The 13857-nt window shown below is 38.8% G+C and overlaps 2 protein-coding genes across 6 annotated transcripts in view; both read left to right on the top strand.

Annotated features, from left to right (window-relative positions):
* The first annotated feature begins 392 nt into the window (after positions 1–392).
* On the top strand, positions 393–1359 carry LOC129765878 (uncharacterized protein K02A2.6-like). Its single transcript, XM_055766316.1, has 2 exons — positions 393–1263; positions 1355–1359. The coding sequence occupies exons 1-2, from the start codon at positions 393–395 to the stop codon at positions 1357–1359; spliced, it is 876 nt and encodes a 291-aa protein (XP_055622291.1).
* Positions 1360–12109: 10750 nt separating this feature from the next.
* Positions 12110–13857, top strand: part of LOC129767891 (lipoprotein lipase-like) — a 46455-nt gene continuing 44707 nt past the window's right edge. For 2 of the 5 annotated variants that reach the window (XR_008741592.1, XR_008741591.1), the window contains exons 1-3: positions 12110–12429; positions 12502–12664; positions 12749–13621. Coding sequence is in view for 2 of the 5 variants with exons in the window: in XM_055769145.1 (XP_055625120.1) it covers positions 12360–12429; positions 12502–12664; positions 12749–13475 (960 nt within the window). In the remaining 3 variants the exon portion in view is untranslated. Of the gene's footprint in view, positions 12430–12501; positions 12665–12748; positions 13693–13857 lie in introns of those variants that run through there. The other 3 variants (XR_008741593.1, XM_055769145.1, XM_055769144.1) reach the window with 3 other exon arrangements.

Raw genomic sequence — 13857 nt, 5'->3', positions numbered from 1 at the left:
TGGCCACTCCGTTTACAACCGTATACATTTAAAATAAAGTATGTGCCAGGATCTAGAAATATTTCTGAGATTTTGTCACGCCTGTGCACAGAATCGAGTACCTCGTTTGACGGAAATTCTTAGCATTTCTTATTTGCTGTAGGAGAAGGCCCATCTGTAATTGCGGAGGAGGAAATACGAAACGAGACTAAAACAGACGAGACGCTTGGTGCTGTTATGAAAGCACTTGGTACCGGAGAATGGCCAAATAATCTGTACAGATATCAGGCGTTTAGCAATGAGTTGGGGGTCATCGGAGGTGTTCTAGTGCGGAACGATAGGATTGTGGTACCAGTTAAGCTAAGACAACGAACCCTAGATATCGCCCATCGTGGATACCGGGAGCCGTAACCATGCGTAGAATCCTACGAGAAAAAGTTTGGTGGCCCTGTATGGACAGGGATGCTTCGGATAGAATCCAAGGTTGTATTGGATGCACAGCAGTTAGCAGACAGTTACCACCGGAACCAATGATTCGCAAGGAAATCCCGGATCGAGCATGGCAAGACATAGCGATAGATTTCTTTTCTGCAAAAGAATGTTCGATATTCTTAGTTGTCGTAGACTATTTCAGTCGTTTTTTAAAAGTGATTGAAATGCGAAACACGAATGCTGCCAAAACTATTGATGCTCTTGAACAGATATTCAACCAGCAAGCATATCCCGAAACAATCCGTTGCGATAATGGACCGCCATTCTCATGTGAGGAGTTCGCTCTTTACTGCAAAACCAAAAATATTAGACTCATTAGAACGATACCATATTGGCCACAAATGAATGGCCTTGTCGAGCGCCAAAACCAAGGTATCCTAAGAGCACTGCGACTTGGAAAAGCTACTCATTCGGATTGGCGAAAGGCATTGAAGGACTACGTGTACATGTCCAACACCTCGCCGCATTCTGTAACAGAGAAAGCACCTTTGGAACTGCTCACAGGTCGCCCAGTCAAGGATTTATTACCATCTCTAAGGACAGAACCAGCGTTGCGCCAAGAACAGGGCGTTAAGGACACTGATGCCATCAAAAAGATGAGAGGGAAAATCTACGCTGATAACCACAGACGTGCAAAAACATCATCGAGGTCGGCGACTCTGTCATGCTTAAAAACAACGTATCTGGAAAACTTGATAAATATCGAGCGGATCATCGAGATATGTCTCAAACAGGAGATGGAGAGCTGGGTCCAGTGGAATGACCTTCAAGAACTCGGAAAATGCCATCGCGGTATAACTTGTAATTTGATGTTTTGCTGTATTCATGATTTTTGTTTACAATTCCTACATCAACACGTTAATTTTTTTTTATTTTACCGTAGACTAGGAGAGGGATTGTAGAGTCTTGTATTTATTGTTAGGAGAATAGAGAGAGGGAACCCGAGCAAGATTGTGTAAGCCAGAGCGCGGGAGACTTCAGTTTGAAAGTATCTATAGCCACGTACGGATGTGAACAAAGGTGTTGAACTTTAATTCAAAATTTATACCGTGAAGTTTATTTGTGAAACCGTATCAATTCCCTGGTATAAGATCCTACATCAGCTTGTGTCGGCAAGCCTGGATTTTGTAGCAATGACTGGACATCTGAATGATAAAGTTCTATCTAATATTTTGAGAGAGTGTACGAATAAATTAGTAGTTGAAAAACATATTGATTTGAACAATTCGATCAGCTGGTACTCTTTGGATCTGATTTTGGATCTCAATCGCAAAAGAGACAAAAAGTACAAAAAGTTTTTGAGAACTAATTCAGAAAACCATTGGAACATGTACACCTTAGCGCGGAACATATATTCACGGGCCTTGAAAAAGACTAGATGTGAATATATACAGAGGAAAATCGATGAACATCAAAATAATAGTAAAGGTAGTCTTGGAGAATATTAAAAACATTATTAAATTCGAAAAATAGTATACCGCGTTCCATAGTTTTCGGAGGGTCAGAAGAACCAAGTCAGACCAAATTATTGCAGAGAAATTGAACAGTTATTTCGTTATTAGTGTTCTGCTGATCAGCCAAAGTATTGCGTTGGTCAGAGAACCTGACGAAATAATACAGCCGATTACTATCAATTGCAGATTAGATTGTTTTTCACCTATCACTTTTGTTGAGTTGAAAGGTATCTGTTTTTCATTGCAAAAATCGGCTGGTACCGATAATATCAACGCGAAAGTGATTCAAGATTGCTTTCACATCATTGGACACGATCTGCTGGACCTGATAAATGACTCTTGAACTGGGTAAGTGCCAATGGTTTGGAAGGAATCCCTTGTGATTCCAATCCCTAAAGTTAATGGAACGCATAAAGCCGAAGAGTACCGCCCTATTAACTTGCTGCACATATTAGAGAAACTGTTAGAACTTGTTGTGAAAGGTCAGCTGATACATTTTATAGATAATAACAGTTTGCTAATACCAGAACAGTCGGGATGTCGAGAGAGACACTCTAGTGAAACCGCGATGAATCTGGTATTAGCAAAATGGAAGGAGAATATAGAGGCGAAAGAGACTATATTTGGGGTATTTCTGGATCTTAAACGCGCTTTTGAAACAATTTCTAGGCCCTTTTTGTTACAAACACTGAAGCGCATTGGAATTGTAGGGATGGCGTACAAATGGTTTGAAAGCTATTTGTGCGATAGAACTCAAAAGACTCGTTTCAATGATTCTGTTTCCGATCCCATTGGCAACTCACTCGGGGTGCCACAGGGAAGTGTTTTAGGGCCCATTTTGTTTATTTTATACATAAATGATCTGCGACGAGTTTTACGATACTGTGACATTAATTTGTTCGCGGACGATACTGTCCTGTTCACCGCAGCTAAGGATATAAAAGAAACCGCGGAACACATAGACGAAGATTTGCATTCTCTGGTCAGTGGCTTAAATTTAAACAATTTAAGTTAAATGTTGGCAAAACAAAATACATGCTCGTTTCTGCAGCAAACTCCAGTATTGACGTAAATTTTGAAATAGATGGTGAGACATTAGAACGCGTGAATGAAATCAAATACTTAGGAGTTATTATTGATGACACGTTAACTTTCAAGTCTCACATCAATAATGTCATCAAAAAGATTGCCAAGAAGTACGGCGTTTTGTTGACAAGTTGACAAGGCGGAGTTGACAATAAACAGTAAAATTAAATTGTACAAATCATTGATTTCACCGCACATAGATTTTTGCTCGTCGATCCTATTCCTTGCAAATAATACGCAACGAGATTGCAGCGTTTACAAAACATTACTTTATGTTTGATTTTAAGATGTAGTAGATACACTTCCTCTAGTTTGATGTTGGACGCGCTACAGTGGCTACCTGTGAGGCAGAGAATTTATTACATGACAATGGTGTTCATCTTCAAAATTTTAAACGATATGCTGCCTCGATATTTGTGTGATCGAGTTGAAAGAGGAAGTGATGTTCATAGATACAATACAAGAAACACGAATGATGCAAGAACACCCAACTTTATGTTTAGTAGGTCGTAGAACTCGTTGTTATATAAAGGTATAAATTTCTTCAATTCGATGCCCAGAGAAATTAAGCGTGCGGCAACAATGGCAGAGTTCAAGAAAATGTGTATTTCACACGTAAAATCTGTTTTGTAAAATCATCCATTTATGTTTTCAATTGATCAAAATTAATAAAATTTATTTACAGGTTAAACTACCATGTTCGTACTGATGATGATGATTTTTTTGTTGTTGTTTTGTTAATGTATATTGTAAAAAAAAATAATAAGCGTTGTCTACGAAAGTTTGAGCCTCGCGCGCGTTTGGTGGGCCTGGACTATGTTAATGGAACACTAGCAGAACACTGATACATAATGAAATTTTTATGTGGGTCTGGAGTGGAAACTGGAATGGGGATAGCTAATTCAGAATTGTCGTAAACCATCTTTTTATAAGATGGTTATATCGAGTATTTCAGAATGTGGCAGATCTCTATCATGTTCTAAGTAGACACTTTTAGATATTGGGTTCGATTCTGAAGTTGGGATTATCATTATGATAATATCGATACGGATAGGACCATTGTTTTTCTTTTAAAGGTTTTGCCTATTTATGATGTTCGATTAATAGAAATTCATGCCTGCGACAGAGTCAGTTCGCTCTTTGGTTTTATAATACTGATATCTTAATTTGGTTAAAAATAAATATTATCTATTAGATAAATCGGCCAGTTCAAACCTTTGTAGAGGTATGAGGTGGGTCATCATCATCATCTCACAATTGATATCATTATTTAGTGCACGCATTTATAAATTGAATTTATGTAACATCCGCTATTATTAGCTTTTTGAACAAGTCTCTTCTTCTTCTTCTTCTTCTTCTTCTTAAATGGCTCTAACGTTCCTAGAAGAACTTCACCGTCTCAACGTAGTATTACTTGTCAATTTTTCTATGCCAAATAACACGCTTTGAAGGCATACTGAGGGGCAAGCTTTAGAATACGCGTGACCACAGTACAGGTCGGAGAAAATTTCTTCGACGAAACCGACCAACCGACCAGAACGGGAATCGAACCCGAACCCCTGGCATGATAATGTGTGACGCTAACCACTCGACCAGAGGAGCACAATTTTTGCATTTTGAACAAGTACTAAAATTGAATAGAGCGTGACGGAGATGTTCAGTTACCCACGTTAAAATACCAAGAATAGGTGCCAACTCTCCTGTAAACATGCATCTAAAACAAATGTTTGGGAATTTATTTATTTATTTGGCCAGCATTTGTATGACGTCGCCCCGCTGTGCATTCGGTTCCCCAGACATAAATTGGCATCATGCACGCAAAAAAAAATCTCATAGAAAGCTTTTTTCTATTCGGAGAATGATTTCTACTCACGGGAAAGAACTATGGATTATTTATTCAGACTTGCAAAATGTGCATGAACTCAGAGGCTTTGAACTAAATTTCTAGTTAGTTTCTGTGAAAAAGTATTTTTCAAAGTTTGAGGAGACTATCTGCCTCTCACGTTAAAGGGCACGAGTTCAATTCTCACTCCAGACATTTTTCCAAAAATAGAAGTAAAAAATTGCGACCCAGCCAAAATGTGTTGAAAGTCACTATAACAGACAAAAAAAATCTTCAAAGAAATGTCATTGTGCATGTTTGGGATGAACATCCAACACTAGCGAAAAGCATGTTCGTATACAACAAAAAATGGTATTTGAACATCGCGTGCACATGTGTAAGTGTTTCTCGGAAGTCTGCTGTCGACATAAGCAGTTGGTTGTCAGTTTAATCGGATATGACGATGTGCATTGGTAATACACAATGAACATAAGTTTAATGGGACATGCTATACAAGCCTCAATAGTGGGAGAATCATTTCTATACAGAATACAGAACGGTTTTGTTTGCTGTTTGATTTTCCATCGCACTCTGACTCTAACAGAACCGGCGTGATTCATGCCATGCGTCAAAATTAAAGTTATGTAGTTTTTCATTACAATTTAACTTTAAAAAGACATACAAACAATGACAAAAATCGAACATGGAAAAAATCGACAGAAATATTCAAGGTAATCTAACCATGTTCCAACAGGATTGACGAACAGACCGAAAAAATATTTTAGGCATCGAATAATTGAATATTGTGTCGAATATATTTGATCAGTTCACGTTGATTAAATTTTATCTGTCAAAAAGAGTCAAATACTTGGCTTTGGTCTAACAGTCCCCTTTATTCCGCACGGCGAATGAGGTGAGATGGCTCAAGTCACTGCATTCCTACAGGCGAATGGCGTGACTATAGTTTGTCACTAGGTGAGATTTGAAGTTATGTCCTCATATGTTATCGACGTTAGGCTATTTGTCAACAACAATTCACTTCTGTTGTTTTTTTGGCAGCGGTAGCTTTTTCGGAGCCGCTGCTGCTTATTTCTGTTTTTATTTTAGTGGTTTTCGTTGACACCATCACGTCGAGCTAAACGGCGAATAGCGAGTTTGATACACTGGATATTGTCATGTAGAACCTTGCGATACGCTTCGATCCTCCTTTGCCTTCCTTGCCGCATGAAGTCATGTTGGTTGATGTTGATCTGATGTGACCACACTTAAAACACTAAAAACATATATGTTTACCGATCTGAGCGTCGAACAAAATGAGAAATCTGACTGAGTAGCAGCATCAGCAGAAAGAGAGAACATGCCTGAAACTTTCTGCTCATGATGTTTGCTGTTGCCATCAGTACTGGACCGATGCGGGACACAGCTCGATTGATGTTAGGCCTCGATGTTTACCGCCGCTGCTGCTGCTACTGCCACTTAAGTTCGATATGAGACACAGCTCAATTGTTGGCCGCTCAGATTCGATGCTCGTCTTGAAGTTCACTGCTGCACTTTCACGATTCCAAGAAGCGTGTGCTCGCACTTCTGATGGAGAGAGCGTGCCCAAAATGCTCCGCTCGCGATGTTTGCTGCTGCCAGTAGTATAGTAGTAGTTTGCCGATGCTTATACTGCCATAGAAGCTTGATGTGAGGCACAGCTAGCCTATTGACCACACAGCTTCGATGCTCGTCTATATATTAGCCGCGTCCACTGCTGCTGCTCTCCACTGTTGTCCGTTCCACGTCCGTTGTAGAAATGAATAAAATCCACGAACGCTCCATCCTTTTATATCATTTGGTATGTGTGAAGTAGGCGCCTCCTACTCGATTGTCATGCAGCTTGCCGGTGAACGAACGAATCGGGCGTGAAAAAGAAATGACGTCAATTTCGATCAATCAGGCCTAGGTATCTTCTGTTTGGATAGTGGTTGAGATTTTTTAATTGTTCGATTATTAGTTACATGATATATATTATTTCATTCAATGTGAAAACTTATTATGGAGTGCCGACAACGTATGATGCAAACATCTAATCAATCCATCATGAAATGAATGAGTAATAAGCGTTTGAAATTGGACGGGTCGCTCATTTATTTTCTAACCGGGAAGCAGTTGACATACTACGCTGCGCTTTTATGTACATGACAAACCACTTTTTCCACATGCGGGGGAAAAATCTTATATGAAAATTGCCAGATGTCAATGTTGCCATGCGTAGTTATTGATGGTTAACCCTTCCGTTACGAGCGTCGTCTATAGACGACATCCGCGCGACGAGCTGTGTATACGAGCGTCGTCTTTAGACGACATGAAATTCATACTGCTCTTCGATCACACCAGTGCGATGTGCATACTTTTCGGCGCAGTGCTTCGTACAGGGGTAGCACTTCGGCGGAGCACACTGCCGTAATGAAAGGGTTAAACCGACGCCGAACCGAATAGCGATGAACTTCGACATTTGATTTGCTGTTATGGTGCTACTCGCCCGTGTAGTTCGCGCAAAGGCATCGCCAAAATATTATTTTAGAAAATTCTTTGAGGCATGACCGGAGCCGTTTCGCTATATATATATATATATATATATATATATATATATATATATATATATATATATATATATATATATATATATATATATATATATATATATATATATATATATATATATATATATATATATATATATATATATATATATATATATATATATATATATATATATATATATATATATATATATATATATATATATATATATATATATATATATATATATATATGCATACATATGTCATTGGCCTCCCTTACCGCATCCAGTCAGGTTGGTTGATGGAAAGTATGTTTCTGACGTGATAAGTTTCCTGTTAGTTGCACATGATCAAAGAAAATGTAAAAGTAAACCGTATTTTTGATCGTAGTTTTATATCATTTTATGGAGGCTCTTCGGCTTCTGTGCGTCGGTTTGCAAGGGTTTCGTTGACACCATCACGGTGAGCTAAACAACGGATAGCGGGTTTGATACACTGGATGTTGTCATGTGGAACCTTACGATACACTCTTCCTCAACCGGATCTTTTGTCTCCTTTACCTCCATAACCGCATCCAATTGTATTGGTTGATGTGAACAGGAGTACCAGCAATGCACACTAGAAACACATATGTTTATCGATCTGAGCGTCCAACAAGAATGAGAAATCTGACTGAGTAGCAGCAGCAGCAGCAGCAGTAGAGAAAGAGAGCATGCCTGAAACTCTCTACTCATGATGTTTGTTGTTGCCAACAGTAGTGGACCGATGCGAGACACAGCTCGATTGTTGAGGTTCAGCCTCGATGTTTACCGCCGCTGCTGCTGCTACTGCCACTTATGTGAGACACAGCTCAATTGTTGGCCGCTCAGATTCGATACTGCACTTTCACGATGCCAAGAAACGTTCTCGCACTTCTGACGGAGAGAGCGTGCCTGAAACGATCCGCTCGTGATGCTTGCTGCTGCCATTAGTAGTAGACCGGTTTCAACAACCGTTGCTACTGTTTGCCGCTGCTTATGCTGCCATAGAAGCTCGGTGTGAGACACAGCTCGCATTTTGACCGCTCAACTTCTATGCTTGCCTATATATTAGCCGCTTTCACTGCTGCTGCTCTCCACTTGTTGTTGTCCGTTCCACGTCCGTTCTAAGAATGAATGAGATCCACGAATGCTCCTTCCTTTTATATCATTCGGTATGTGTGAAGTAGGCGCCTCCTACTCGATTGCCATGCAACTTGCCGGTGAGAGAACGAATCGGGCGCGAAAAAGAAATGACGTCAGTTTCGACCAATCAGGACTGGGTATCTCTGTTTGGATAGGGGTTGAATTTTTTCAATTGTTCGATAGTTAGTTATATGATATATACTATTTTATTCAATGTGAAAAATTGTTATGGAGATTAATTAAATTGTCGTTTGATGCAAAAATCTCATCAATCCATCATGAAATGAATGAATAACAAGCGTTTGAAATTGGACATTTTTCACGATGCGATCAATTTAATTTTTCAATTTGTACCCCAATATGTTCCCGAAAGACGTAATCCTACGTCAAAAAAAAATTGAAAAGTAATGTAGCTTCCACAATGATGCGAGGAACTTTGCTATCTCATGTCACTCGCCGCGTAGAATAGGAGGGAGTGTATGTGTGTATGAGCACTCTGAAGATCGTGATTCGTCCACTCGCCGTCGCTCGCAACAACTGGAGTTAAGCTACGTGGAAAATTTTATGCGAGGATATTAGTTTTAAGTCGTATTCGTTCAAGAACTGAAGCCGGGCGATCTGCCACAGCATCGTGTTTCCGGTGAATTGTCTTTAGGAAAGCTGAGAAAGATTAGTTTTTTTATCTTTAAAATATTAATTGCACCCTTATACGTAAGTCACTGCCATTTGAGATGTGGAAGTAACACGAAACCCTTAGTTGCTTGAGTTTGTTCTACAACTTAGGAGTAAACAAAACGTAAACAGTACTCATGAATTTTTGCAATCGTTGTTTTCATCCGTGATTCATCCCACGCGCAAATACCGCAAAACGAAATTGCGGCTGCTGTTGGAGTGTCACGGTGAAATGCTAAAATAGTTTTGGATCTGGAAAAAAAATGTGAGGGGTTGTATCTAGGACACGACCGCATATTTTCGACGTAGAACTACGCAATTATATTATCCAATCCTTGTTTACCACTTTGAATATTATTTTCGAATTCATCGAAATTTGACGAATCATCCGGCCAGCGTCATGGTATTTGGACAGGTAGCCTGGATGGCCATAGTAAAATATATGTTTTGGTCTCTTAGGATTTTTCTCAAAAAATCTGTATTGAAATCTGTATTAAATTTTAAAGTCCAATTTTGAAGCAGAATTTTAGCTTTAGTATCATTATTATTCGGTTGGGGGAAAAGTTATCCATTAATCGGATGCCGTTTTGTTGGAAAATTTTTTGCCATTCTAAAGGTTGCTTCATAATGACTCTCTCATAGAAGTCTTGGGCTTATTGGCGAAAAACTCTTGTAATAGATTTTTGCAATCTTCTCTTGACACCTCCTTTGTTGACTAATTTCGAACGTTTCTGGTCAATCGCTAGCTTCAAACGGTCCATTTCCACAAAATAATTTTTGTAGTGTGAAATGTCATCTTTACAACGAGCCTAAACTTGAAATTGTATGATCGAAATTACGCGGAATATTGATCGCTAAAGCCTGCTACCGCGAAAATAATGGATTACTTTTTCTCCAACTTGAAATATTATTTTCAGGTACATACAAAAATGTAATGGTTGTAATGAATTAAAAGGCAACAATTCAAAAAGTGGAGAACTGTCAACACCTGAAAATAAGACATAAAGTTACTATGAAGCTAATGCTAAGGATACGAACAGAACAGAAAATTTTCATTCTAAATAATCGAAAAATCGATCAGGAATGTATTTATTTAAATTTTTCTTCTTTATCCAAACTTTCGTCGTTCAACCATTTGATTATGCTTTCATCTTTTGGTTTCGGTGCTAGTAGCATCTAGCCAGGTTATATTTAACGACGGGTTTCGATGAGAGCCATTTTTTGTGGGCGAATTCAGTATTTTCAATGGTTTGATCTTCGACATTTCCTCAACTACTCCCTTCTTTTTACTTTGATCTGTGCGAAATTTAACTATACAGCCAATCCATGCCAAACCGATATAGTGGTTCTCAGATGTTCGTGAAAAGAGGTAGATTTGTTCTTTATCGCAAACAATTGGACCCGTATTTTTTTATTTTTTCGTGACCATTTCCGTTTAACGATGTTCCGAAAAATCAGTTTTTTTACGTTTTTCCCAAAATGCCTTTTTTCAAAAATTTATTACTTTTGAACTACTGTGCCGATTCTAATGATCAATATTTCAAATTAAAGCTAATCATCTTTTTAGGAAAAATAACTTCAGTTGAATTATTTCCGTTATTATTGATTGTATTTGTTTTTTGTGGTTTTCATGGTCTCGGGACCAAGGGTGCTATATTTTTTTATATTTTTTCTAGAAAGCTGAGGATTTTTTACATATAATATCTCAAAATCAGAGATGTGTTCTTTTTATTTTTGAAGTTATGGTTTTTCAAAGTTAACCGATAGTTAGGAGTATCATTTTTTTCTTCTTTTTGTAATTCTAAACGAATCATAACTACAGAACCAATCTAGATGATCGATATATGAAATTAAAGGCAATGAGCTAGACTTCTTTGGAAAAATATTACATTTGCGAAGAAAGTGAATGTTTTTTTCGTGATTATTGATTGTATCTGTTTTTATAGTTTACATGGTTTCGGGATCTACAGTTATGAAACGCAGTGTATAACACGTGCCTGGATGAAAATGGATTCGGAAAATGTTTTCAGAACCCGTCGATCATTCCGGAGGCGTATTAAAACGGTAATTGTCAATAACGGAAACCCAATCGATGATTAACTTAGTTTTAAATCCAATAATTAGTCTATTAGAGGAATGAATGAGTTTAGTTGGAAGATATGCTTAATGTTTTTGAATATTCACATTACCAAATGATACCAAATGAATGTAAGATACTTTGTACGTTGCAGATGGATAGCATTTCTTGTCTATTCAACAAACAACAGCACAGTGAGATTTGTTTTGTACCTTATTTAGTTTGCCTTTGCATTTCGACATCACAACAAGAAGTTTATTGACTTTCTATCGACCCTCGTGATTTTCAAAATAATTGAACTCTAAACATCAAACCTTCACAAGTCACGAACAACATTCGATTCCTGACCTTTATTTAATAATATGAATTTTTAATTTAATTAGTAATGTTGAAATGTTGTCAGTATGAAATAGCATTTACAATTCACATTGGTAGGTAGAATAATTGAAGTTTGTATCAGGGATACAATATTTCCCACTTATCTTAACTAGCATCCACTTGAACTGATCTCAAATTAGTATTGATAGATACAAAACTTGTCTCTACGGACTACTTCAGGCGATTAATCATACACGGTATGCAAATGAGGGTGACCCGTCTCAAAAAAGCCGATAGACAGATTTAATCACAAAAACAGCCAAAAAAACAAATAAAGATATGTTTCGAGTCTTGGTCATTTGTAGTTTGTTTTGGGTCGTGTTTCGTTTTCAGTTGTTACATTTGAGAGGTGTCCACCGGAAACGTGAAATGCGCGAAAGTTTTGAACGTATCAATATTTGCCAGTCGGGAAAGTAATCTTAGCCGGTGTGGTTTGCAGGCTTGACTTACTTCGAACTCATTTTGTTGGTGCTTATCATCTGGTAGAATTTTTAAATTACATTTGCCCGAAAGCTCACGGCGGGAAGCAATCATGGTGATAACGAAGGTGCAATTTGAATGACAGTCTGCGTTGAAGTGTACCTTGTTTGGAGGACGTATAAAACCAATTTGTTCGCAATTTTGAAGCCGGATTGATGTCTCAGGCTGGCTGCGTTTGCTTCCGGTATCATGCATCGAAAGATCATAATACTGCTCTTAGCGAGTGTCAGAATATCTTATGGAGATGAAGACACACAGCGTAAGTGAATACATTTTTCGGCATTCAATGCAGCTTTCAGTCAGTTAAAAGAAACTTTACTTCCTCTTGCAGCTATCAGTTTAAACCGGTTCGGGTTTGCGTCTAGCTTTAGCGCGAAACGTGACGTGCGCTTCTATCTGTACACGCCTCTGACAGCAGATATGCCACACGTGTTTTCAATTGATACCGTTGGTTCGTTGTCTCGATCGTTCTACAACAACAGTTTACCACTGCGGTAAGTTATCAAAACGCGGGATGCTGAGATCTAGTTTTGCTACGATACAGTGATAGTTGATCTGTAATCTCATCCTTCCTGCAGTGTCGTCATACATGGATGGATGAATAATTACACATCGTTGGCGATTCAAGGTGTCAAAGATGCATATTTGGCCCGTGGAGAGTACAACGTTATTGGTGTTGATTGGAACAAGGGCGCCTCCGAGGTTTACTTGCGTTCGGCCCAATACACTTTGGCTGTTGGTTACGTGGTAGCAGATCTCATCAATCGCCTAGTGCGCTTAAATATGGCTGCCATGGATCAAATATATCTCATTGGGCACAGTTTAGGTGCGCACATAGCGGGAAACGCTGGTCGACTGGTAAGCGTTGGGAAAGCGAAAGTGATTTTCGGATTGGATCCAGCATCGATCAATTTTTTCGAGGATGAACCTGATGCGCGTCTCAGTCCAGATGATGCGGAGTACGTGGAGGTAATTCACACCAGCACCCAGTTCTCTGGGTATCCCCACCCTGCTGGTCATGTCGATTTCTACGTCAATTACGGGAAAAAGCAACCGGGTTGTCTGGCTGAAGCTTGCAGTCACGGGAGATCCATTCAGATTCTTATGGAATCACTCTCGAAGCAGAGCAATGGATTTTGGGGGGCTCGCTGCAGTGATTATAGCGAGCTGAAGGCGAAAACGTGCTACAATTTGAAACAGCAAGCCCTTCTCGGAGGGGATCCTCCGCGGTGGGAAAACGCAAAGGGAATCTACGTAGTGGTTACTTCGGTGGAACCCCCGTACGCGTTGGGCTACAACTACTGAGTTGGCTTTGGATGGATGGTGATAAAGATTGGAACTCGCTCAAAAGTGTATATGTTTTGAAGTGTTATTTTTCTCAGGGTACAATTCTACTGAATAAATGGGAATTCAATATTAAAGTAAGGCACCGGGGAATGTTGAAATTCGGGGTAAGTTAAACCGGAAATCATAACTTTTACTAGGAATGATGAATTGACGTGATAAAAATATATATAGTGAACACTATCTTTCAAATCACTTTATGACAGCCATTACCTAAATATTGGAATGCTTTAACGCAATCCGCGCCTTTGTTTACATTTCCTTGTTCCGTGAAATCAAAGCAAACATTTTTGCGCGCAAACTCAATCGGTGCGAAAACACTGATTTTTTCAAAAATATTTCC

Source organism: Toxorhynchites rutilus, chromosome 2 (assembly GCF_029784135.1).
Source record: "Toxorhynchites rutilus septentrionalis strain SRP chromosome 2, ASM2978413v1, whole genome shotgun sequence".
Taxonomy (NCBI): domain Eukaryota; kingdom Metazoa; phylum Arthropoda; class Insecta; order Diptera; family Culicidae; genus Toxorhynchites; species Toxorhynchites rutilus.
This window is presented reverse-complemented; position numbering and strand designations above follow the sequence as displayed.

What these genes read in the sequence shown, in the direction of transcription:
- LOC129765878 (XM_055766316.1), top strand. Translation starts at nt 393, where the DNA reads ATGCGTAGAATCCTACGAGAAAAAGTTTGGTGGCCCTGTATGGACAGG.